Genomic DNA, 27,659 nt, shown 5'->3' with positions numbered 1-27,659 from the left:
CTTGAGGAGGCACTTCACAATATTTAAAAACACTAAATTGAAGAGATATTTGAGATTACTTTTTAAAGAACTAAATTAAAAATCAATTAATTTAAATATAATTTTATAATTTTCTCTCTTCCTTTTTCTCACTCAGGCCACCTAATATCTGACAATCCTCCTCCTACCAAATTCAAGGCCTTATCTTCTTTTACCATTGTTACATATATCTATAAATTATATAAATACACACACACTTGCATACATACATGTATATGTATACATACCATATAACATATAAATACAACCTGCTGAGTCTCTTCAATGTTGCTTGCATGCATGTTTCTAGGGAAGATCACTTAGTAAAGAATAAAAGTGATTTATATTCAAGGATGTTCTATTTTAATCTGAATCTCTTGAACTGTCAATGAAAGAATTTTTGAAACTTAAAGCCCTAATAAAGAGTCTTCTCATTGCAACTTTCATCTCCTTATTTCTAAGTGTATAGATGACAGGATTCATGAAAGGAGTGATGATGACATCAAAAATTGCTAAAAATTTATCTATGGGCAAAGTAGGGAAAGGCCACACATAGACAATAATGCAAGGACCAAAAAAGAAAACCACCACAGTGATGTGAGCTGAGAGAGTGGAGAGGGCCTTGGAGGAGGCACCTGAGGAATGTTTGCGAACCGTGACCAGGATGAAGATGTAAGACACAACCAGGATGAAGAAGGTGGCCATGGAGATGAAACCACTGTTGGCAGTGACCAGGAACTCTAGTCTGTATGTGTCTGTACATGCAAGTTTGATGAACCGAGGAAAATCATAATAAAAGCTATCCATTTTATTAGCTCCACAGAAGGGTAAATTGACAACAAAAGCCAACTGGGCCACAGAATGGATAAGGCCAATGGTCCAAGCCAGAGTCAAGAGAAAAATGCACATCCTTAGACTCATGATGGTGAGGTAGTGGAGGGGCTTACAGATGGCGATGTACCGGTCATAGGCCATGACTATGAGCAGTACCATCTCTGTTCCTCCCACAGTGTGAATGAAGAACATCTGAGTGATGCACCCATTCACGGAAATGACTTTGTGCTTTCTGAAGAGGTCATAAATCATCTTTGGGGTAGCAATGCTGGACACACTTGTATCTATAAAGGAGAGGTTGGCCAGCAGGAAGTACATTGGGGAGTGCAGGTGATGGTCTGAGATGATTGTGAGCACAATGAGGAGGTTACCTAGCATGCTTGCCACATAAAATACTGTGAAGAACAGGAAAAGGAGAATCTGAATTCCCCATGAATTGGTGAGACCCAGCACCAGAAATTCTGATACCATGGAGTGATTTCCTCCATCCATCAAGTTGTGCAGGTCTGACCATGAGGTGATTACTACCTGAAGGGTACAGAGGGAGAAAATATTGTATCTAAGCAAAAGGGGTGTCCTGGTTGTGGAGCAATGACTCAAGTATAAAACATCAAAGATATCCCTGTTGTTTTACAGGGAGATTTTACAGATCGATCACAGGACTAGGTACAGAACATTTCCTGTGCTTACATATTTAGGGGCACTGGATCCTTTAATCCTATGTTTAGTTTGAAGTGTATAGTGAAGAGGGAAAAATCGAGGCAAAGGCACTTGAGAATCTAAGGAAAGTCAAACAAGCTCTACACACATTTGTACTCACGAGCTTCCACGTGGGAAATTAGCATTATGAAATGGTAGCATGCTGACAGAAATTTGGGCTTTTAGCCTTGGTGCATCACTTCCTTACTTTGTTCTGGAATTTTGTGTGTTTAAATTACTGATACATCTTGGTTTTCTAGGCTTGCAGTCATCAATGAAAAAGGTACTTTGAAAAATATTAAATCTTTTCATGCTGAGAATAGTGCTTTTTCATAAATGAAATTTGTTCTTAGATAATTTCATATATGACCAATGCATACTGACCCCTCTCATCCCTCATTTTTCACCCTCTTCTATTTATTTACCACCCCTTCCAGAAACCACAATAAATCTCCTTTCATGTTCATACCTATCCATTTTATTTTTGACCAGTTAGTTTAATCAGGTCCACCTGTGTAACTGTGGGTCTAGAGCTCTCTGTTGGAAACTGGTGGGTTCTGCAGTGGGTACACAACAGGAGACAATGATTCTTTCTTTCCCAGAATCTATCAATAGCCAATAAAGGTAATGCCCCAGGAATATCTTACACAAAAATTTTGTGTAGTGTCCATCTGGAGCCCACTCTAGTAACTGATTGATTACGAAAATTTAAAGATAAAAGAAGTAAAATTATGACTCTACCTCCTGCCTCTGATACTTAAGAATGGAATCAGTCTTGTTTGGAAGGAAAGGCAATGAAACTCTTACCTGAGTTATTTCAATAGAATCTGTCCTCGGATAGAAATCACACTCATAAAGAACCAAGATATAATGAGAAGCTTCAGCCATATGAGATCTGTAATTCCCAAAGAGAAAAACTGAATATTACTTCGGAGGATGCTTAGAAGTGTCATGAATCAAGACTATATATAACACAGAAGCTTAAAGTATAAGTTAGACATTTATTGCCATGAAAAACTAAAAGGGTAAGAAATTGTGAAAGAGATAAATATGGAATAGAAAATATTAAAATACTATACACTGTTCTCGCACAGTACTTTTTTGTTATAAGCATTCTACCTTTATTTTATAGCCATCTAGAAGCCTCCCATAAACATCTCCCCTAAAAGCTCTTGAGAACATTCATACATGCTTATTTGATCCTCTTCTCCTTGCTTCTTCTAGAACACACAAAGCAAACGTGCCAAGACCTAAAATTAAGGGCCAATAATTTATGACCAATTGTTGTCCATAGTAGGTTGAACTGACGTTTTCTCTATTGTGGGCCATCTGTTCACACACGTGTTTTATTTACATGGTAATCTGTAAAATGGGAAAATCTCTTCAGGGTTAGAGGAGGGTAGGTTCGCATTCTGACTGAGTGCAGAACTTTGACAAAACAAAGAGCCTTGTGTTGTTTTTCCCCAGCAAAAAACTTCTAATTAGTGTGGTCCACTGAGTCTGTATTGTCACTCAGGGAATAAAAGGACCAAAGAAGTGAAGAACAACAGCATCTCACACGTAGATGATCAGATTTTTTTTTTTTTTTTGCCTCAGAATGAGTGTTAAAGTAACTTGTGAGAAAGTAAGAACCTCAGAAATCTGAGAGGTGGAAATGCTAGATGAAAGAGTTCAAATGGCCAAAAGACACTTAAGGTCATGCTCAACTTCCTTAGCGATCAGGGAAATGCAAATCAAGACAACTTTAAGATACCATCTTACACCTGTCAGAATGGCTAAAATAAAAAAACACCAATGATAGCCTATGTTGGAGAGGTTGTGGAAAAAGGGATACACTCATCCATTGCTGGTGGGAATGCAAACTTGTGCAACCACTTTGGAAAGCAGTGTGGCAGTTTCTCAGGAAATTCGGGATCAACCTACCCCTGGACCCAGCAATACCACTCTTGGGAATATACCCAAGAGAGGCCTTATCATACAACAAAATTATATGCTCTACGATGTTCATAGCAGCATTGTTTGTGATAGCCAGAACCTGGAAACAACCTAGATGCCCTTCAGTGGAAGAATGGATGAAGAAAGTATGGAATATATACATATTAGAGTACTACTCAGCAATAAAAAACAAGGACTTCTTGAATTTTGCATGTAAATGGATGGAAATAGAAAACACTATCCTGAGTGAGGTAAGCCAGACCCAAAAAGAGGAACATGGGATGTACTCACTCATATTTGGTTTCTAGCCATAAACCAAGGACATTGAGCCTATAATTAGTGATCCTAAAGAAGCTAAATAAGGAGAACCCCAAGAAAAACATATAGGCATCCTCCTGAATATTAACCTTCAGCAAGCCATGAAAGGAGACAGAGACAGAGACCCACATTGGAGCACAGGACTGAAATCTCAAGGTCCAAATCAGGAGCAGAAGTAGAGAGAGCACGAGCAAGGAACTCAGGACCGTGAGGGGTGCACCCACACACTGAGACAATGGGGATGTTCTACTGGGAACTCACCAAGACCAGCTGGCCTGGGTCTGTAAAAGCCTGGGATAAAACCGGACTCTCTGAACATAGCGGACCATGAGGACTACTGAGAACTCAAGAACAATGGCAATGGGTTTCTGATCCTACTGCACGCACTGGCTTTGTGGGAGCCTAGGCAGTTTGGATGCTCAACTTACTAGACCTGGATGGAGGTGGGGGGTTCCTTGGACTTCCCACAGGACAGGTAACCCTGATTGCTTTTCTGGCTGAGGGGGGGGGGACTTAATTGGGGGAGGGGGAGGGAAATGGGAGGCGGTGGCGGGGATGAGACAGAAATCTTTAATAAATAAATTAATTAATAAAAAAAATCTAAAAAAAAAAAGAAAGAGTTAGCTACCTATTCTAGAATCAGTAGTGTAGATTCAGCAAATGAGAAACCAGCGCACACTGAGCTATCAGTCACTTGGGCAATTTGTGTCTTTTCATTCCATAAAGTCCCAAGCCTCAGACCTTAGACTGTAGAGATTTTCCATCAGAAATATAGTCAAATAATTGAGTGCTCATTACTAAGTAGAAGAGGCAATGCTATGTCACAAAGTTTTCAAAGAACTTTCTGTAAATATATTTAATTCTTTACATTTATAATTTCCCTTCACAGTGTTTTCTCTATTTCTACAAATTCCATCATTCTTCAGATTCTAATGACTCAGGATAATTCCTGTTGAAAAACACAAGATCACTGCCACATTGTTCTCCAACCAATGTATGAAGAGAAAAAAGCCGTGGCACCCAATGTGGAATATATAGTCAATGCTTAATATTTTTTTCTCTCAATATATTTGGATCAAAGACAAAAGATGAAATTTTTATGAGATATGGAGCAAAGGAAACTCATACGATGTTGGTGGAATAAAGATTAAGTTTAGATGCTAAGTGAGTATGTGGAGATTACTCCAGAAATACCTTAGCATGTCAATAAGATGCTTGCAGTCTCATATGGATCACTGCATTATTCAGAGGATATGTTACAATGTACACTACCGAAAACAGAGAAACTTTAGGAAATATTCAGAAAATATATATTCCTTAAGTATATGGGAGTTGTATCTAGTTGAGAAGGAACACAATGAATTATTTTTAATTACAAGCACCAAGGAGACACAGAATGTTCTTTAAAAAAATACATTTAAATGCCATTGAAGGTCCACTTTACTTAGGTTACTCATTAGCATGAATAGTGTAATCTATTACTGAGTAGGAGGTAGTTAACATAATTTAAAGAATCTTTTTAATATATAATATAATTCTTTATTGATTTTTTTTGGGGAATTTTACACCATGAACCTCAATCCCACTCACCTCCCAGTCTCTCCACATCCACTGTTCAATGCTGCAGTATCCCCTCAAAAGAAAGGTCCCTCAAATTAAAAACAAAACAAAATGAATCATTCACTGAAACTCCCCCCTTTTTTTCTTTTTTAATTGATTTTATTGAGTTCTACATTTTCCTCTGCTCCCCTCCCTATCTCTCCCCTCCCCTTCAGCCCTCTCCCATGGTCGCCATGCTTCCAATTTACTCAGGAGATCTTGTCTTTTTCTACTTCCCATGCAGATTAGATCCATGTATGTCTCTCTTAGGGTCCTCATTGTTGTCTAGGTTCTCTGGGATTGTGATTTGTAGGCTGGTTTCCTTTGCTTTATGTTTAAAAATCACTTATAAGTGAGTACATATGATAATTGTCTTTCTGGGTTTGGGTTACCTCACTCAATATGATGTTTTCTAGCTCTATCCATTTGCCTGCAAATTTCAAGATATCATTATTTTTCTGTGTAGTACTCCATTGTGTAAATGTACCACATTTTCCTTATCCATTCTTTGGTTGAAGAGCATCTAGCTTGTCTGAAACTCCTCTTAAATATTTTGTCGTTGCACTGAGTCATGAGGAATATATTGTTCCACAGAAGCAGTCCCTTAGGTCATAGATAGGTATATGTTAGGTGGGCCAACTCTAGGCTTAGGGTGTGGGTCTGTGTGGTAACTGAATTGGTCAGTCTATGCCACTGGGATTACCCCCTTTAGGTGGGGTACAGAGCCAGCTCTCTCTCAGGCCCATGCATTTGGGTTCAACTCTCCCATGCCCATGATGTGGGGTGGGGTCATTCCTTCCAAGGGCTGGGACCAAATCTCCCATGAGGGTAGGAACAGTTCTCCTGCTGCTGTGTCCATTGAGAAGTCAGGTGAAATTCTGATAGGTGATTGCTGTTCCTCCAGGTGCAAGTGTGGTCTGTGGCTCTAGAGGGTGCTGATGCAGCAGGGGATGATAGGGTGGTGGCAGGGAGAATGCTACTGCCTGGTTGCTGGGGTTGCAGTAGATGGGGGTAGGGTATGGGATGTACACCCTGGAGCTAGGGTCTAGAGAGCAGGGTTGCCCAACTGGGAGTTCAGACACTCACCTCAACTGTAAAGTGTTTATTTTTCTTTTTGGTTTATTAACATATCATGCCTGTAGCAACTAAGCTGCATTTACAAAGCATGTATTTGAAGACTGTAAAGTTTATCACTGATGTAACATTGCTAAGGTACATATTTTTGCAATGAACATTTTTATTCCTAGAGCATTGTCATTCCTTTGAAATATATACATATATATATAATATACAAATATATGTGTCTTTTAATTTTATTTTTTAAAAAGAATACAAGCTGTCTTTTTTCATTTTACATACCAACCCTAGTTTCTACCCTCTCCTCTTCTCCCATCTCCTCTACCTTCTCCCCCACCCTAGGCCCCATCCACTCCTCAGAGAGGGTAAGGCACATTGCTTTGAGGACAGTCCAAGGCCTTCCCTTTTATATATAAGCTGAGCAAGGTATCCATCCAAAGAGAATGGGTTCCCAAATAGCCACTACAAGCAATAGGGATACATCCTGGTGCCAACACCAGTGGCCCCTCAGTCTTCCCCAGCCATACAACTGTCACCCACATTCAGAGGGTCTAGTTTGGTCCTATGGTGGTTCCTTCCCTGTCTGACTGGAGTTGGTGAGCTCCCATTAGCCCAGGTAAACTGTTGCAGTGGATATACCCATCATGGTCTTGACCTCTTTAAACTTAAGATCCATTTACAAAAAAAAAAATTTAGTCTAGTTTGAACTTGCTCTGAGGACAGAAAAGAGGTAATTGTGTGCAGTTTTGTCTTAGGCTGAGGAGAAATTATTATTTTCTTGTGTTTGTCTGAGTAAAAGAAACAAAGCAGGCTTTAAATGTCTTACAGCCTCATGGAACAATAGATCTAGCTATGACGCATGTCCTATGATATTTTCTATATGTCAAAGATACAGCTTACTGAGAAGTTATCTTACTGACCATCCACAGATATATGTGTGCACAGTAGATGGAATATTTTCACAAGGTAAACATGCAAGCGGTGGGAAAACACCCAAAGCTATTCTTAGCAAAGAAATGAAGTGACTCTTGCGTGAAATTACAGACAGAGACAATTATCTACATAATGTGGGTGACAGTTTTGTGGTTTGTCTGTTGAGGGGGTGCTCCTAGCAGTGGGACCAGGCCTTATCCTGGATGCATGAATTGGCTTTTTGGAGCCCATTTCCTGTGTGTGTGGGGATACCCTCCTCAGCCTTGATAAGGGGGAGTGACTTGGTGCTGCCTCATTGTGGTATGCCAGACTTTGTTGATTCCCTCAAGTGTGGTCTTACCCCCTCTGGGTCCACTCAAAGGAATATTCTTTCGACTAATTAGATGTTGCTCTTGTAATTTTTGTTATTATTGCTTCAAGTCTCCTGTACAAAGGTATATTCAAACTAGGTAAACAAGAAGCTAGGGAGACTTGAAGCAGAATTAGAAAAAGGTTTAGAGCTACAGAATTGATACAGAGAATTGAACCAAAGGAGAACCAGAAGCTATAGCGGTAGAATTAGTGAGGCAGGAGAATAAAGAGCATGACTCGAACAGCACATGTGTGAGTTATCCCATTACCTCTCAGATGAGAAGTTCCCTTCACCTAGCTCTGGCCTCTGACCTGAACCCTGGGAGGTAGTTTTGTGAGCTGGACTCGTAAGCTACCAAAAGCCTTAAGCGTCAGCTCTGGCCCAGATGTCACCATGGATGGCCCTGGTGGCAGCACAGGTCACTCAGATCATTATGGTTTTGAGGGTAGTATGGCACTTGGACGCCAACATTGCCTCAGGCTGCCGACCAGACCCTGGGCTTCAGCAGGGCCCTCAGTGGTCACAGAAACTATGGACATCAATTCAGACATTGGCAACTGTAGGGCCGTGGACCCAGGCATGTCCTTGGCTGCAGTCCCAGCCTGGATGTGTCCACCCACATCGGCTTATTCCTCACTGCCTTTCACTTCTTCAGTTCTTCCTCTTTCTACAGCACATGGACGGTTCTGCTTCTCTATCTCTCCCATTTCTCTACCATATATTTGCTCTTCATGATGGCACTCACCTATTCAGTGATGCAAGGCACTGGGCAGGCCTCTGAATGGTTTCAGCCGGCCCAGACTGCGAGGATCCAGGCTGGCCTGTAGGTGTCTTGGCCCTGCCTGGGCCGATTGATCCCAGATGGGCTTGTGGACGCTTTCAGTCAGCGTGGACTGTGAGGACCCAGGATGGCCTGTGAGTGTCTTTCACTCTCCTGAGCAGAGTGGCATCGGAGAATCTTTTATCAGAAGGGGATAGTTAATATATTTTGAAACTTCTTTCAGAAATAGAATTTCATGGGGCCTGTTTTACGATACCATCTCTTTTTCATTCATTCTTTTATTTCATGTATTCACCAGTGTTATGGAAAGAAATGAAAGAATATATATTAGTATCAATATTTGTTAAGTATCTCATATAGAACACCTTTTATACAGAATACATTGTTTTGAACTTTTATTTTATTATGTTTAAACTGTAACATGAAATGTCAGTTTTTATTTATATGATAGATTATATGTATACTAATAAACTGTATCTCTGGAATAAATTGCAAGTGACTGAGCTATGAAATGAATTTTGTTTTTCTGAATTGAAAACTCATGTTCTGTCTACTGCACTGTTTATTATTTAAGAAGAAGTGGACCTACGAGATGATGTAATAAATTAATTTTTTCAAAGTCAAAGAAAATGTGTTTTTACTACAGAATGGCTACCTTCAGAGGTTTAAAATTTCTGCTCATGTGCTGAACACTCCAGGGCAGCAATTCTTACTTACGCATCATATTTTATGGACAAGTACTTAGATAGAACGTGAAATCTCACCCTGAACTGTTGCTTTTATATTGAAGGCCATCATTGCAATCCAGAAATAACACATGGAACAGAACACTACTCAACTGCCACCAGTTTCACTGAGTGGTCTCTGTTTCAAAACTCTATGGGCATAATAGGTGTTTTTTTCCCTTTCTATTTCATACAGGTACAACTAATAAATAAATATTGTGTATATTTTTGGTGTATAATAATTTGTTTATATGTATGTATATATACATAAATATATTACCTTAATATATATAAAGTTATATTGCATATATTATATATATATATCTTAAACTAATGAACATGATTACCTCACAGAAGACTGATTATTGACTCTCAGTACTTTTCAAGAATGCTATTTCCATCTTTCATAATCCCCATGCTGCAGCAGATCTTCAGAAGTTACCACCATGTCAATGGAGCTTTCATATTTTTTTTACAGTCATTATCTTCTTGTTCCATGACCATACCCCACATCATTTTTGCTTGTTCGTCTTCATATTCTTTGCTTGTGTGAGCATGAATTCTTTAGATTTTATATAACATAAGATATGTCATCCCTTGTCTTCTTGTGTCTCAATTTTCACTTAACACAGTGACATCCAAGTTCATTAATACTGCTGATGCACAAATTTTTTCTTTTAAAGTTCTGCAGAATAATCCATCCATCCATCCATCCATCCATCCATCCATACATACATACATATGTGTGTGTTTGTGTGTGTGCATGTGTGTGTGTGTGTGTGTGTGTGTGCGTGAGAGAGAGAGAGAGAGAGAGAGAGAGAGAGGAGAGAGAGAGAGAAAGAGAGAGAGAGAGCCAAATGTTCTTAACAGTGGTGGCAAAAAAACATTGGAAAAGAGCCTCATTGGAAAAGAGCCTCTTTAACAAGGAGGGCTCAAAAGACTAGATATTCCCATATAGAAGACTTAAAGTAGTTCAATTTTTCATTTGTAAGAAAACTTATACTTGTAAAAATGGCCAAGATCAAAAGCACTGATGACAATTTATGCTGGAGAGGTTGTGGGGTAAATGGAACACTCTGGCACTGTTGGTAGGGATGCAAGCTGGTACAACCCCTTTGGATGTCAGTGTGGCGATTTGTCAGAAAATTAGAAAAAAACTTTCCTCCAGACCCAGTAATACCACTTTTGGGTATATAACCAAAGGATGCTCAATCGTGCCACAAGGACATGTGCTCAACTGTGTTCATAGCAGCATTGTTTTCATAGCCAAAACCTGGAAACAACCTAAATGCCCCTCAACTGAAGAATGGATAAGGAAAATGTGGTACATTTACACAATGGAGTACTACACAGAAAAATAATGATATCTTGAAATTTGCAGGCAAATGGATAGAGCTAGAAAACATCATATTGAGTGAGGTAACCCAAACCCAGAAAGAAAATTATCATATGTACTCACTTATAAGTGATTTTTAAACATAAAGCAAAGGAAACCAGCCCACAAATCACAATTCCAGAGAACCTAGACAATAATGAGGACCCTAAGAGAGACATACATATATCTAATTTACATGGGCAGTAAAAAAAGACAAGATCTCCTGAGTAAATTGGGATCATGGGGACCATGGTAAAGGGTTGAAGGGGAGAGAAGAGGCAGGGAGGGGAGCAGAGAAAAATGTAGAGCTTAATAAAAATCAATAAAATAAAAAGAAATCAACTCAAATAAATGAATGCCATTAATTTTACAAATTAAACTTGAAGGGGAAAACATGGCGCAAACACTTCAGGATATAGACATAGGCATTGACTTTTAAACGTGACTTCTAGAGCAAAGAAAAACTTGGAGTAGTGAAAGAGATGGAATTTAATCAAATAAAAGCGCTTCTGCAATCCTATACAATAAAGGATCTTCTGGAGGCATTACCATCCCTGACTTCAAACTCTATTACAGAGCTACAGTAATGAAAACAGTGTGGTACTGGCATAAAAACAGAGAAGTCGACCAATGGAATCGTATAGAAGACCCGGATTTTATCCCACAAACCTATGAACACCTCATTTTCGATAAAGGAGCTAAAAGCATACAATGGAAGAAAGAAAGCATCTTCAACAAATGGTGCTGGCACAACTGGATGTCAACCTGTAGAAGAATGAAAATAGACCCATATCTCTCACCGTGCACAAAACTCAAGTCCAAATGGATTAAAGACCTCAATATCAGCCCGAACACACTGAACCTGATAGAAGAGAAAGTGGGAAATACCCTACAACAGATGGGCACAGGAGATCGCTTCCTATGTATAACCCCAGAAGCACAGACATTAAGGGCAACATTGAATAAATGGGACCTACTTAAACTGAGAAGCTTCTGTAAAGCAAAGGACATGGTCACTAAGACACAAAGGCAACCTACTGACTGGGAGAAGATTTTCACCAACCCCACAACAGACAAAGGTCTGATCTCCAAAATATATAGAGAACTCAAGAAACTAGACTTTAGCGCCAGACGCACAGAGGCGGAGCGGCGGCGGCGCCAGACGCAGCGGAGCAACAACGCATACAGGAAGAAGCTTTCGGGTACCGACACAGCGGCAGACCCAAGCAGCGGGGACAGGCGTGCAATAAGGAGAGCAGATCGCCCTACTACAATTGAATCAAAGAGGTAGGGCTTTGGTTGGCCAGGTCACTGGCACAAGGGGAGCCTGGTCCTGTCCTGAAGATCCTTCGGAGGGGTGAGAGGGTTCTTGGCCTGCAGCAGGAACCACGAAAGAGAGTGAGGGCATTTTGTAAGCGGAGCCCTTGGCCAGCAGGGAAACCTGATCCGGTTTCTAAAGGACCCATTGGATAGGATCAATAGGAGGAGATGGGCAGGCACCAAGGCAAGAACTCACCCAATAATCCGAAAAACAACATGAAAACATCAGAACCCAATGATCTTACAACAGAAGTATTTGAACAACCTAACACAGAAGAAGTGGAAAAAATCGACTTTATGAAGATAATAGAGTCCCTTAAACAACATGTAAAAAATGCCCTTATAGAAATGGATGAGAAGTATAACAAAAAGTTTGAAGAAATGAGTAAATACGTACATGATACCCTGGGAAACCAAGAAAAAACCATCAAACAGGTAATGGAAACAGTTCAAGAATTGAAAACTGAAATGAAGGCAAAGAAGAAAATACAAACTGAGGACCAGCTGGATATGGAAAATCTAGGCCAACGAGCAGAGTCTACAGAAATAAGCATAATCAATAGAATACAAGAGCTAGAAGAAAGACTCTCAGATGCTGAGGACACCATAGAGAAAATAAACGAACAGATCAAAGAAAATAGCAAAGCCAACAAATTCTCAACACAAAACATTCAGGAACTATGGGACACAATAAAAAAACCAAACCTAAGAATAATAGGAATAGAAGAAGGAGAAGAGTCACAGCTCAAAGGCCCAGAAAATATTTTGAACAAAATTATGGAAGAAAACTTTCCCAACTTAAAGAAAGATATTCATTTAAATATTCAAGAAGCATACAGAACACCAAACAGACTGGATCAAAGAAAAACATCTCCTCGCCATATAATAATCAAAACACAAAATATACAGGTTAAAGAAAGAATATTAAGAGCTGCAAAAGAAAAAGGGCAAGTAACTTATAAAGGTAAACCGATCAGACTTACACATGACTTCTCGATGGAAACTATGAAAGCCAGAAGGTCCTGGATAGAGGTTCTGCAGAAGCTAAGAGACCATGGATGCAAACCCAAACTACTATACCCAGCCAAGCTTTCGTTCACTATCAACGGAGAAAACAAGACATTCCAGGATAAGAACAAATTTAAACAATACGTAGCCACAAATCCAGCCCTACAGAAAGTAATAGAAGGAAAATCGCAACCCAAGGAATCCAACACTGCCAACACTGCCTACAATAACCCAGGCATCTAATGACCCTTCACGAGCACATCTCAAAGAAGGGAGACACACAATATCGACTACCAAAAGCAATAAGAATAACCGGAGTAAACAACCACTGGTCATTAATATCACTTAATATTAATGGGCTCAATTCACGTATAAAAAGGCACAGGCTAAAAGATTGGATACGAAAACAGGATCCAACATTCTGCTGTTTGCAAGAAACACATCTCAACCACAAAGACAGGCACCTACTCAGAGTAAAGGGTTGGGAAAAGGTGTTTCAAGCAAATGGTCCTAAGAAAAAAGCAGGTGTGGCCATACTAATTTCTAACAAAACTGACTTCAAACTAAAATCAATCAGAAGAGACCGAGACGGTCACTTTATACTCATAACAGGAACAATTCATCAGGAGGACGTCTCAATCCTGAATATATACGCCCCCAATATAAAAGCACCTACTTATGTAAAAGAAATATTACTAGAACTCAAGGCAGACATCAAACCACACACACTAGTAGTAGGAGACTTCAACACACCTCTCTCTCCAAGGGACAGGTCAATCAGACAGAAACCTAATAGAGAATTAAGAGAATTATTGGAGGTAATGAAGCAAATGGACTTAACAGACATCTATAGAACATTCCACCCAAATAGGAAAGAATATACCTTCTTCTCTGCAGCTCATGGAACCTTCTCAAAAATTGACCACATACTCGGAAACAAAGGAAACCTCCACAGATACAAAAAAATATCAGTGTCCACCTGTGTCTTATCAGATCATCACGGATTAAAGTTAGAAGGCAACAACCACGCTGCCCCCAAAAAACCGACAAACTCATGGAAACTGAACAGTCAACTACTGAACCACACCTGGGTCAAGGAAGAAATCAAGAAAGAAATTAAAGTCTTCCTTGAATTTAATGAAAATAAAGGGACAACATACTCAAACCTATGGGACACAATGAAAGCAGTGCTAAGAGGAAAGTTCATAGCACTAAGTGCCCACTTAAAGAAAACAGAGAATGCATACATTGGGGACTTAAAAACACACCTGAAAGCTCTAGAAAAAAAAGAAGCAGACGCGCCCAGGAGAAGTAGAAGACTGGAAATAATAAAACTGAGGGCTGAAATCAACAAAATAGAAACCCAGAAAACAGTCCAAAGAATCAATGAAACAAAAAGCTGGTTCTTGGAGAAAATCAACAAGATCGACAAACCCCTATCCAAACTAATTAAACGACAGAGAGAGAACACGCAAATAAATAAGATCAGAAATGAAAAGGGGGACATAACCACAGACACAGAGGAAATTCAGAGAATCATTAGATCTTACTACAAAAGCCTGTATGCCACAAAACTGGAAAATACAAAAGAAATGGACATTTTTTAAAATAAGTATCACATACCAAAGCTAAACCAAGACCAGCTGAATGATCTAAATAGACCGGTTTCTCGCGAAGAATTAGAAATGGTTATCAAAAATCTCCCTTCGAAAAAAAGCCCAGGACCAGATGGTTTCAATGCAGTATTCTACCAGAACTTCCAAGAAGAACTAATACCTATACTCCTTAATGTATTTCACAATATAGAATCAGAAGAGTCATTGCCAAATTCGTTTTATGAAGCTACAGTTACCCTGATACCAAAACCACAAAAAGACCCAACCAAGAAAGAGAATTACAGACCGATCTCACTCACGAACATCGACGCAAAAATTTTCAATAAAATACTGGCAAACCGAATCCAAGAACACATAAGAAAAATTATCCATTATGATCAAGTAGGCTTCATCCCAGAGATGCAGGGCTGGTTCAACATACGCAAATCTATCAATGTAATCCACCATATAAATAAACTGAAAGAAAAAAACCATATGATCATTTCACTAGATGCTGAAAAAGCATTTGACAAAATTCAACACCCCTTTATGATAAAGGTCTTGGAGAGAATAGGGATACAAGGGTCATACCTAAATATAATAAAAGCTATTTACAGCAAGCCAACAGCTAACATTAAATTAAACGGAGAAAAACTCAAAGCCATCCCACTAAAATCAGGAACACGACAAGGATGTCCACTCTCTCCATACCTCTTCAATATAGTGCTTGAAATTCTAGCAATAGCAATAAGACAACATAAGGAGATCAAGGGGATTCGTATTGGAAAGGAGGAAGTTAAGCTTTCGTTATTTGCAGATGATATGATAGTGTACATAAGCGACCCCAAAAATTCTACCAAAGAACTCCTACAGCTGATAAACAGCTTTAGTATTGTGTCAGGATACAAGATCAACTCCAAAAAATCAGTTGCCTTCCTATACACTAAGGATAAGGAAGCAGAGAGGGAAATCAAAGAAGCATCACCTATCACGATAGCCACAAATAGCATAAAATACCTTGGGGTAACCCTGACCAAGGAAGTGAAAGATCTACTTGACAAGAACTATAAGTCTTTGAAGAAAGAAATTGAAGAAGACACCAGAAAATGGAAAGACCTCCCTTGCTCTTGGATTGGGAGGATCAACATAGTAAAAATGGCAATTCTACCAAAAGCAATCTATAGATTCAATGCAATCCCCATCAAAATCCCATCAAAATTCTTCACAGATCTGGAGAAGACAATAATCAACTTTATATGGAAAAACAAAAAACCCAGGATAGCCAAAACAATCTTATACAATAAAGGATTGTCTGGAGGCATTACCATCCCTGACTTCAAACTCTATTACAGAGCTACAGTATTGAAAACAGCTTGGTATTGGCATAAAAACAGAGAAGTCGACCAATGGAATCAAATAGAAGACCCTGACATTAACCCACAAACCTATGAACACCTGATCTTCGATAAAGGAGCTAAAAGTATACAATGGAAAAAAGAGAGCATCTTCAACAAATGGTGCTGGCAAAACTGGATGTCAATCTGTAGAAGAATGAAAATAGATCCATACCTATCACCATGCACAAAACTCAAGTCCAAGTGGATTAAAGACCTCAATATCAGTCCGAACACACTGAACCTGATAGAAGAGAAAGTGGGAAGTACTCTACAGCACATGGGCACAGGAGACCACTTCCTATGTATAACCCCAGCAGCACAGACACTAAGGACATCATTGAATAAATGGGACTTCCTGAGGCTGAGAAACTTCTGTAAAGCAAAGGACACTGTCACTAAGACAAAAAGACAACCCACTGACTGGGAGAAGATCTTCACCAACCCTGCAACTGACAAAGGTTTGATCTCAAAAATATATAAAGAACTCAAGAAACTAGACTGTAAAAGGCTAATCAACCCAATTATAAAATGGGGCACTGATCTGAACAGAGAATTCTCAACAGAAGAACTTCAAATGGCCAAAAGACACTTAAGGTCATGCTCAACTTCCTTAGCGATCAGGGAAATGCAAATCAAGACAACTTTAAGATACCACCTTACACCTGTCAGAATGGCTAAAATAAAAAACACCAATGATAGCCTTTGCTGGAGAGGTTGTGGAGAAAGAGGTACACTCACCCGTTGCTGGTGGGAATGCAAACTTGTGCAACCACTCTGGAAAGCAGTGTTTCGGTTTCTCAGGAAATTCGGGATCAACCTACCCCTGGATCCGGCAATACCACTCTTGGGAATATACCCAAGAGAGGCCCTATCATACAACAAAAGTATATGCTCAACTATGTTCATGGCAGCATTGTTTGTAATAGCCAGAACCTGGAAACAACCTAGATGCCCTTCAACGGAAGAATGGATGAAGAAAGTATGGAATATATACATATTAGAGTATTACTCAGCAGTAAAAAACAAGGACTTCTTGAATTTTGCATACAAATGGATGGAAATAGAAAACACTATCCTGAGTGAGGTAAGCCAGACCCAAAAAGAGGAACATGGGATGTACTCACTCATATTTGGTTTCTAGCCATAAATAAAGGACATTGAGCTTATAATTCATGTTCCTAGAGAAGCTAAATAAGGTGAATCCAAAGACAAACACATAGGCATGCTCAGGAATATTAACCTTCATCAGGCGATGAAAGGAGACAGAGACAGAGACCCACATTGGAGCACCGGACAGAAATCTCAAGGTCCAAATCAGGAGCAGAAGGAGACGTAGCACGAGCAAGGAACTCAGGACCACGAGGGGTGCACCCACACACTAAGACAATGGGGATGTTTTATTGGGATCTCACCAAGGCCAGCTGGCCTAGGTCTGAAAAAGCATGGGATAAATCCGGACTAACTGAACATAGCGGACAATGAGGAATACTGAGAATTCAAGAACAATTGCAGTCGGTTTTTGATCCTACTGCACGTACTGGCTTTGTGGGAGCCTAGGCAGTTTGAATGCTCACCTTACGAGACCTGGATAGAGGTGGGCAGTCCTTGGGCTTCCCACAGGTCAGGGAACCCTGATTGCTCTTCGAGCAGATGAGGGAGGGGGACTTGATCGGGGGAGGGGGAGGGAAATGGGAAGCGGTTGTGGGGACGAGGCAGAAATCCTTAATAAATAAATAAATTTAAAAAAAAAAGAAAAAAAAAGAAACTAGACTTTAAAATGCTAATTAACCCACTTAAAAAATGGGGCACGGAACTGAACAGAGAATTCTCAACAGAAGAAGTTCAAATGGCCAAAAGACACTTAAGGTCATGTCCAACATCCTTAGCAACCAGGGAAATGCAAATCAAAACAACTTTGAGATATCATCTTACACCTGTCAGAATGGCTAAAGTCAAAAATACCAAGGATAACCTTTGCTGGAGAGGCTGTGGAGGAACGGGTACCCTCATCCATTGCTGGTGGGAATGCAATCTTGTGCAACCACTGTGGAAGTCAGTGTTTCGGTTTCTCAGGAAATTCGGGATCAACTTACCCCCGGACCCAGCAATACCACTCTTGGGAATATACCCAAGAGATGCTTTATCAAATGACAAAAGCATTTGTTCAACTATGTTCATAGCAGTATTATTTGTAATAGCCAGAACCTGGAAACAACCTAGATGCCCTTCAATGGAAGAATGATGAAGAAAGTATGGAATATATACACACTAGAGTACTACGCTGCGGTAAAAAACAATGACTTCTCGAATTTTGCATGCAAATGGATGGAAATAGAAAACACTATCCTGAGTGAGGTGTCCCAGACCCAAAAAGATGAACATGGGATGTACTCACTCATAATTGGTTTCTAGCCATAAATAAGGACCACGGAGTCTACAAGAGGTGAACCTAAAGAAGCTAAGTAAGAAGGTGAACCCAAGGAAAAACATATAGTTGTCCTCTTGGCTAAGGGAAGTAGACCAAATTTCCGGGGAGAAAATGGGATCTTGGGGATGGGGTGGGATGGGGGTAAAGGGAGATGGGGAGAGAAAAGGTAGAAGGGAAGGAGGGGGGACCTGGGAAACAGGAGAATTGGGATAAAGGAAAGGTGGATAGGGGAGCACGGAACCACAATTCTTAGTTAAGGGAGCCAGTTTAGGGTGGGCAAGAGACTTGACCCTAGAGGGGCTCCCTAGTGCCCAAGATGAGGTTCCCAGTTAGTTTCTTGGGCAGCTGAGGATTGGGAACCTGAAATGACCCTATCCTAGAGCAATACTGATGAATATCTTGCATATCATCATAGAATCTTCATCTGGTGATGGATAGAGATAGAGACAGAGACCCACACAGGAGCACTGGACTGAGCTCCCAAGGTCCCAAGGAGGAGCAGAAGGAGGGAGAACATGAGCAAAGAATTCGGGACCACGAGGCATGCATCCACCCACTGAGACAGTGGAGCTGATCTACGGGGAGCTCACCAAGGCCAGCTTGACTGTGACCGAAAAAGCATGGGATAAAACCGGACTCTCTGAACATGGCGAACAATGAGGGCTGATGAGACACCAAGGACAATGGCAGGGGGTTTTGATCCTACTTAATGTGCTGGCTTTGTGGGAGCCTAGCCAGTTTGGATGTTCACCTTCCTAGATATGGATGGAGGGGGGAGGACCTAGGACTTACCACAGGGCAGGGAACTGGGACTGCTCTTTGGACTGGAGAGGGAGGGGGAGAGGAGTGGGTGGAGGGGGAGAAGGGTGGGAGGAGGGGAAGGGAAATGGGAGGCTGGGAGGAGGTGGAAACTTGTTTTTTGTTTATGTTTTTTTTCTTCTTTTCGCAACAAAAAAAATTAAAAAAAAACCGCTTCTGTACAGTGTGAACATACAATACACAGTATTTAAATAGTCAAAGTCCAAAAAAAAGGAATAAATGATAACTGATCAATAAGTAAGCAAGCCATGTGTGGGATACCTTTTTTTTTAACTTTTTTTTTTATTGAGAAAAGGAAAAAAAAAAAAAAATTTCCTCCTCCGCCCAGGCGCCCATTTCCCTCCCCCTCCTGCCACCCTTCTCCCCCTCCTCCCACCATTCTCCCCCTCCCACCACTCCTCTCCCCCTCCCTCTCCAGCCCAAAGAGCAATCAGATTTCCCTGCCCTGTGGTAAGTCCTAGGTCCTCCCCCCTCCGTGCATTTCTAGGAAGGTGAACATCCAAACTGGCTAGGCTCCCACAAAGCCAGCACATTATGTAGGTTCAAAACCCCGTGCCATTGTCCTTGGGTTCTCATCAGCCCTCTTTGTTGGCCATGCTCAGAGAGTCCAGTTTTATCCCATGCTTTTTCAGTCACAGTCCAGCTGGCCTTGGTGAGCTCCCAATAGATCAGCTCCACTGTCTCAGTGGGTGGGTGCTCCCCTCGTGGTCCCGACTTCTTTGCTCATGTTCTCCCTCCTTCTGCTCCTCATCGGGACCTTGGGAGCTCAGTCCAGTGCTCCAGTGTGGGTCTCTGTCTCTGTCTCCATCCATCACCAGATGAAGGTTCTATGATGATATGCAAGATATTCGTCATTATTGCTCTAGTATAGGGTCATTTCAGGTTCCCCATCCTCAGCTGCCCAAGGAACTAACTGGGGACCTCGGCTTGGGTATCTGGGAGCCACTCTAGGTTCAATTCTCTTGCCAACCCTAAGGTGGCTCCCTTAACTAAGAACCGTGCTTCCGTGCTCCCCCATCCAACCTTCCTTCATCCGAATCCTCCCCCTGTCCCAAGCTCCCCCCATTCTCCCCCTCTCCCCCTCTTTCCCCATCTCCCCTTACCCCCATCCCACCCCACCCCCAAGATCTCAATTTTCTCCCCGGCAATTTTGTCTACTTCCCATAGCCAAGAGGACAACTATATGCTTTTCCTTTGGTTCACCTTCTTACTTAGCTTCTTTGGGATCACCAAGTGTAGACTCCGTGACCTTTGTTTATGGCTAGAAACCAATTATGAGTGAGTACATCCCATGTTCATCTTTTTGGCTCTGGGATACCTCACTCAGGATAGTGTTTTCTATTTCCATCCATTTGCATGCAAAATTTGAGAAGTCATTGTTTTTTACCGCAGCATAGTACTCTAATGTGTAGATATTCCACACTTTCTTCATCCATTCTTCCATTGAAGGGCATCTAGGTTGTTTCCAGGTTCTGGCTATTACAAATAATACTGCTATGAACATAGTTGAACAAATGCTCTTGTCATGTGATAGGGCATCTCTTGGGTATATTCCCAGGAGTGGTATTGCTGGGTCCAGGGGTAAGTTGATCCCGAATTTCCTGAGAAACCGAAACACCGATTTCCAAAGTGGTTGCACAAGATTGCATTCCCACCAGCAATGGATGAGTGTTCCCCTTCCTCCACAGCCTCTCCAGCAAAGGCTATCATTGGAGTTTTTTATTTTAGCCATTCTGACAGGTGTAAGATGATATCTCAAAGTTGTTTTGATTTGCATTTCCCTGATTGCTAAGGAGGTTGAGCATGACCTTAAGTGTCTTTTGGCCATTTGAACTTCCTCTGCTGAGAATTCTCTGTTCAGTTCAGTGCCCCATTTTTTAATTGGGTTAATTAGCATTTTAAAGTCTAGTTTCCTGAGTTCTCTATATATTTTGGAGATCAGACCTTTGTCTGTTGCGGGGTTGGTGAAGATCTTCTCCAAGTCAGTAGGTTGCCTATTTGTCTTGGTGACAGTGTCCTTTGCTTTACAGAAGCTTCTCAGTTTTAGTAGGTCCCATTTATTCAATGTTGCCCTTAATGTCTGTGCTGTTGGGGTTACACATAGGAAGCGATCTCCTGTGCCCATCTCCTGTAGGGTACTTCCCACTTTCTCTTCTATCAGGTTCACTGTGTTCTGACTGATAGTGAGGTCTTTAATCCATTTGGACTTGAGTTTTGTGCATGGTGATAGATATGGGTCTATTTTCATTCTTCTACAGGTTGACATCCAGTTATGCCAGCACTATTTGTTAAAAATGCTTTCTTTCTTCCATTGTATACTTTTGGCTCCTTTATCAAAAATGAGGTGTTCATAGGTTTGTGGGTTAAAATTCGGGTCTTCTATACGATTCCATTGGTCAACTTCTCTGTTTTTATGCCAGTACCACACTGTTTTCATCACTGTAGCTCTGTAATAGAGTTTGAAGTCAGGGATGGTAATGCCTCCAGACAATCCTTTATTGTATAGGATTGTTTTGGCTATCCTGGGTTTTTTGTTTTTCCATATAAAGTTGATTATTGTCCTCTCAAGATCTGTGAAGAATTTTGATGGGATCCTCATGGGGATTGCATTGAATCTATAAATTGCCTTTGGTAGAATTGCCATTTTTACTATGTTGATCCTCCCAATCCAAGAGCAAGGAAGGTCCTTCCATTTTCTGGTATACTCCTCAGTTTCTTTCTTCAATGCCTTAAAGTTCTTGTCAAATAGATCTTTCACTTCCTTGGTTAGAGTTACCCCAAGATATTTTATGCTGTTTGTGGCTATTGTGAAAGGTGAAGCTTCTCTGATTTCCCTCTCTGCTTCCATATCCTTTGTGTATAAGAGGGCGACTGATTTTTTGGAGTTTATCTTGTATCCTGCCACATTACTAAAGGTGTTTATCAGCTGTAAAAGTTCTTTGGTGGAGTTTTTGGGGTCGCTTATGTACACTATCATATCATCTGCAAATAACGAAAGTTTAACTTCTTCCTTTCCAATTCGAATCCCTTTGATCCCCTTATGTTGTCTTATTGCTATTGCTAGAACTTCAAGTACTATATTGAAGAGGTATGGAGAGAGTGGACAGCCTTGTCGTGCTCCTGAGTTTAGTGGGATGGCTTTAAGTTTCTCTCCATTTAATTTAATGTTAGCTGTCGGCTTGCTGTATATAGCTTTTATTATATTTAGGTATGACCCTTGTATCCCTAATCTCTCCAATACTTTTATCATAAAGGGGTGTTGAATTTTGTCAAATGCTTTTTCAGCATCTAATGAAATGATCATATGGTTTTTTTCTTTCAGTTGATTTATATGCTGGATTACATTGATAGATTTGCGTATGTTGAACCAGCCCTGCATCTGAGGAATGAAGCCTACTTGATCATAATGGATAATTTTCCTAATGTGTTCTTGGATTCAGTTTGCCAGTATTTTGTTGAGGATTTTTGCATCGATGTTCATGAGTGAGATTGGTCTATAATTTTCTTTCTTGGTTGAGTCTTTGTGCAGTTTTGGTATCAGAGTAACTGTAGCTTCATAAAAGGAATTTGGCAATGATTCTTCTGTTTCTATATTGTGAAATACATTAAGGAGTATAGGTATTAGGTCTTCTTGGAAGTTCTGGTAGAATTTCGCATTGAAACCATCTGGTCCTGGGCTTTTTTTGGTAGGGAGGTTTTTGATAACCTCTTCTAATTCTTCGCGACTAACAGGTCTATTTAGATTGTTCACCTGGTCCTGGTTTAACTTTGGTATATGGTATTTATCTAAAAAAGTGTCCATTTCCTTTACATTTTCCAGTTTTGTGGCATATAGGCTTTTGTAGTAAGCTCTAATGATTCTCTGAATTTCCTCTGTGTCTGTGGTTATGTCCCCCTTTTCATTTCTGATCTTATTAATTTGCAAATTCGCTCTCTGCCGTTTGATTAGTTTGGATAGGGGTTTGTCAATCTTGTGGATTTTCTCCAGAAACCAGCTTTTTGTTTCATTGATTCTTTGGATTGTTTTCTGTGTTTCTATTTTACTGATTTTAGCCCTCAGTTTGATTATTTCCAGTCTTCTACTCCTCCTAGGTGAGTCTGCTTCTTTTTTTTCTAAAGCTTTCAGGTGGGCTCTTAAGTCTCCAATATGTGCTTTCTCCGTCTTCTTTAAGTGGGCACTTAGTGCTATGAACTTTCCTCTTAGGACTGCTTTCATAGTGTCCCATAAGTTTAAGTATGTTGTTTCTTTATTTTCATTGAATTCCAGGAAGACTTTAATTTCTTTCTTAATTTCTTCCTTAATCCAGGTATGGTTCAGTAGTTGACTGTTCAGTTTCCATGAGTTTGTAGGCTTTTTGGGGGAAGCATTGTTGTTGAATTCTAACTTTTATCCATGGTGATCTGATAAGACACAGGTGGTTACTAATATTTTTTTGTAACTGTGGATGTTTGCTTTGTTACCGACTATGTGGTCGATTTTTGAGAAGGTTCCATGAGCTGCAGAGAAGAAGGTATATTCTTTCCTATTTGGGTGGAATGTTCTATAGATGTCTGTTAAGTCCATTTGATTCATTACCTCCATTAATTCTCTTATTTCTCTGTTAGGTTTCTGTCTGTTTGACCTGTCCATTGGTGAGAGAGGAGTGTTGAAGTCTCCTACTATTAGTGTGTGCGGTTTGATGGCTGCCTTGAGTTTTAGCAATGTTTCTTTTATGTACGTGGGTGCTTTTAAATTAGGGGCATAGATGTTCAGAATTGAGACTTCATCCTGCTGAACTGTTCCTGTTATGAGTATAAAATGACCCTCTCCATCTCTTCTGATTGATTTAAGTTTGAAGTCAACTTTGTTAGAGATTAGTATGGCCACACCTGCTTGTTTCTTAGGTCCATTTGCTTGATAAGCCTTTTCCCAGCCCTTTACTTTGAGTAGGTGCCTGTCTTTGTGGTTGAGGTGGGTTTCTTGTAAACAGCAGAATGTTGGATCCTGTTTTCGTATCCAATCTCTTAGCCTGTGCCTTTTAATAGGTGAGTTGAGTCCATTGACATTAAGTGATATTAATGACCAGTGGATGTTAACTCCGGTCATTTTTTTAGTCGTAGAGTTTGTGTGTTTCCCTTCTTTGATTTGTGTTGGTGAAGGGTCTCTAGATGTCTGAGTTATTGTGGTCATTGTTGGACTCCTTGGTTAGTGATTTTCCTTCTATTACTTTCTGTAAGGCTGGATTTGTGGCTGCGTATTGTTTGAATTTGTTTTTATCCTGGAAAATTTTATTTTCTCCATTTATAGTGAACGAAAGCTTGGCTGGGTATAGTAATCTGGGCTTGCATCCATGGTCTCTTAGTTTCTGAAGTACATCTATCCAGGACCTTCTGGCTTTCATTGTTTCCATGGAGAAGTCAGGTGTAAGTCTGATAGGTTTACCTTTATAAGTAATTTGGCCTTTTTCTTTTGCAGCTCTTAATATTCTTTCCTTATTCTGTATGCTTTGTGTTTTGATAATTATATGGCGAGGGGATGTTCTTTTTTGATCCAGCCTATTCGGTGTTCTGTATGCTTCTTGAACCTTCATAGGTATATCTTTCTTTAGGTTGGGAAAGTTTTCTTCTATAATTTTATTAAATATATTTTCTGGACCATTGAGCTGCACTTCTTCTCCTTCTTCTACTCCTATTATTCTTAGGTTTGGTCTTTTTATTGTGTCCCCTATTTCCTGAATATTTTGTGATGAGAGTTTGTTGGACTTGCTGTTTTCTTTGATCAGAGTGTTTATTTTCTCTAGGTATCTTCAGAATCCGAGATTCTTTCTTCTATCTCTTGTATTCTGTTGGTTATGCTTGTTTCTGTAGACTCTGTTTGTTTACTTAAATTTTCCATGTCCAGCCGGCCCTCTGTTTGTGTTTTCTTCTTTGCCTCTATTTCAGTTTTCACGTCTTGCACCGTTTCCATTATCTGTTTGATTGTTTTTCCTTGGTTTTCTAGGGTATCATTCACTGATTTATTCAGTTCTTCAAACTTTCTGTTATATTTCTCATCCATTTCTATAAGGGCATTTTTTACATGCTGTTTAAGGGCGTCAATCACTTTCATGAAGTCAACCTTTTCTACTTCTTCTTGATTAAGGTGTTCATGTCCTCCCGTTGTGAGGTCGCTGGTTTCTGGTGGCTTCATGTTGCTTTTCAGCTTGTTGGGCGAATTCTTGCCTTGGCGTCTACCCATCTCTTCTTCCAAATGCTCCCTTATGGATCTTCTTTACCGGATCAGGTCTCCTTGCCTACCCAATGCTGGATCTCCCCAACGTTGTCTCTCCCCAATGCTGGGTCTCCCCAAGGCTGGGTCTCCTGGCGCCGAGAGATCAGGCCTCCATGCTGATGGGCCGGTGGCAAACAAAGCGCCTACCCTGCTTGGTGCAGGCAGGCCAAAGAAACAAAGGAACTCCAGCCTGCTTGGGTGCCCCGAGGATTTGGACCCAGTGCCCAGACAGGCGGGCTGGGTGATGTTATGTGCAGAAAGAGGGTGGTGGGGCAAATTGGGGAGGGTTCTGGATGGAAGCTGGGTGGGCTAGGAAGAAAGAGGAGGTATGCAGGGAGTGGGGGCCCTGCTGAGAGCTCAAGAAGGATAGGGGGCCAAGGAAGCTCTGAACTCCCCTTCCCGGGCTGGCGCCACAGGGTCAGAAACTCACCCCAATGCTGGGTCTCCTGGCGCCTAGAGATCAGGCCTCCGTGCTGGTGGGCAGGTCGCAAACAAAGCGCCTACCCTGCTTGGTGCAGGCAGGCCATAGAAACAAACAGACTCCCGAGACTCCCGCCTGCTTGGGTGCCCCGAGGATTCGGAACCAGTGCCAACCTACTCAGTCTTGTTAGTGCTGTCCATATGTATGGGTCTAGGGTCATTCCCTGAAGCATGGAAAACCTCCCAATGGGAACATTCTTGAAGAAGAATGATTCTTCTTTCCCAAGGAGCTACTAATGGCAATAGCTTCTCAGAAATGAGTGGGGCTTGAAAGGCACATCTATGGTTGAAGTTTGATTGGCTTGCTTTTGTGTACATCATATGCAAGTAATTACAGCTGTTGTGAGTTTATGAGTGTGGTTGTTGCATCCTGTCCAGAAGACTGCATTCCATTGCACTCTTCCCCAGCCTTTGGATGGACCTTACATTCTTTCTGCCTCCTCCTCCACAGTCTTCTTGGGACCTTGGCAGTGTGGTGGATATTGATAAAGATACTTCATTTACAGCTGAGCTCTTTGTGCCTTATTGTCATCATTTCCACAATCATGTATCTCATAACTGACTTTTACCCACCACAATTAGAAGCTTCTCTGACCATGTTTGAGAGAATTCTAGATCTGTGGATGTTGCAAATTAGGTCGGTACGATAAATAACCAGGCCAGCTCAAGAATAATAGCCACATTTTAATGGTTAAAAAGGGGAAAATCACGCTACAAGGGTGGGAGATCTGACGTCCTATCTGTCCAGCAGGCACCGTGCAGAGAGGGCATGCATCTGGGTCCTCCCAATTTTTCTCCCTGCGGTCCAGGTCGCCATGCCTTAATTAAATGTGATTGATTGACAGAGTTTTCCCATCATATGGACATAGACTTAACTCTCTAGAAGGCAACACAATGACATAAGTATTGATAAAATAAAAGTAGTAGGCCACACTCCAGGACACATGAGTTCTCCAGGCATGAGCTTTTGACTAGGATTATACAGTCTTGCATGTATGTGAATTCCTGTTGAGGAACTCTTCTCCACTAGAAAGCCATTAATTTATCCATATAACAGTTATGGCACCACGGCACCAGTGCCTCGCAGGTCATTATTGCAATATGCAAGATTCAGCACTGGGTAAGATTACTGTTATTTTCCTGCATTGGCCTACATTGCACCTTTTGGCATTGTAGAATTTAGCTATCAGGAGTGGTTTTTTTTTGATTCGAGATTGATTCCTCAATACTCTGCAATCAAAGTATGTAATGTCTTCAACAACAGGATCTTACCATGTAGGTATGGAGGACAAGAAGGGCAGTAACAGTAGCCGTTTTGTTTTAGAGTTCATTAGTTTTGGTAGCCTTTCATGTTCTTATTAGTTATTCCTGAACACTAGTATATAATCCCTAACTGAAAATGATGTGTTCTTTCTACCTCTCAGCCAATTCCTTATACCATCTGAAAAGCTGCAGAAAGAAAGTGCAGCTATGTACATTATAAAAGAGAAATACTTATAAATGTAAAGCACAGGAAGGTTCTGAACAATATACAGTACAGGAAACCTTTCCCTACTAAAATGACAGGGGAAATGATTGAAACGTTCTTATCAAAGCAGCTTTGCCTTTATGAGGGATGTTTTAACTTAAAATATGAGAATAGATTCAAGCACTCTATATTAGAAATTATTCTAAAACTCAACAATGGTAGCCAATGATTGTAGTGAGGAGCTGCAG

At 40.7% G+C, this 27,659-nt stretch overlaps 1 protein-coding gene and 1 pseudogene across 1 annotated transcript; one reads left to right on the top strand and one right to left on the bottom strand.

Annotated features, from left to right (window-relative positions):
• The window catches only part of LOC121465632, a 553,860-nt pseudogene that overhangs the window by 34,526 nt on the left and 491,675 nt on the right, over window positions 1–27,659 (top strand).
• LOC121465624 (olfactory receptor 4F3/4F16/4F29-like) lies at window positions 382–1,344 on the bottom strand. The gene has a single exon (XM_041678908.1). The coding sequence runs from the start codon at window positions 1,342–1,344 to the stop codon at window positions 382–384; it is 963 nt and encodes a 320-aa protein (XP_041534842.1).

This window comes from Microtus oregoni, unplaced genomic scaffold (genome assembly GCF_018167655.1).
Source record: "Microtus oregoni isolate MIOR12 unplaced genomic scaffold, Mior012 000031F_ref0000149, whole genome shotgun sequence".
NCBI lineage: Eukaryota > Metazoa > Chordata > Mammalia > Rodentia > Cricetidae > Microtus > Microtus oregoni.
Note: the sequence above shows the minus strand (reverse complement) of the source record. Positions and strands in the feature narration are given on the sequence as shown.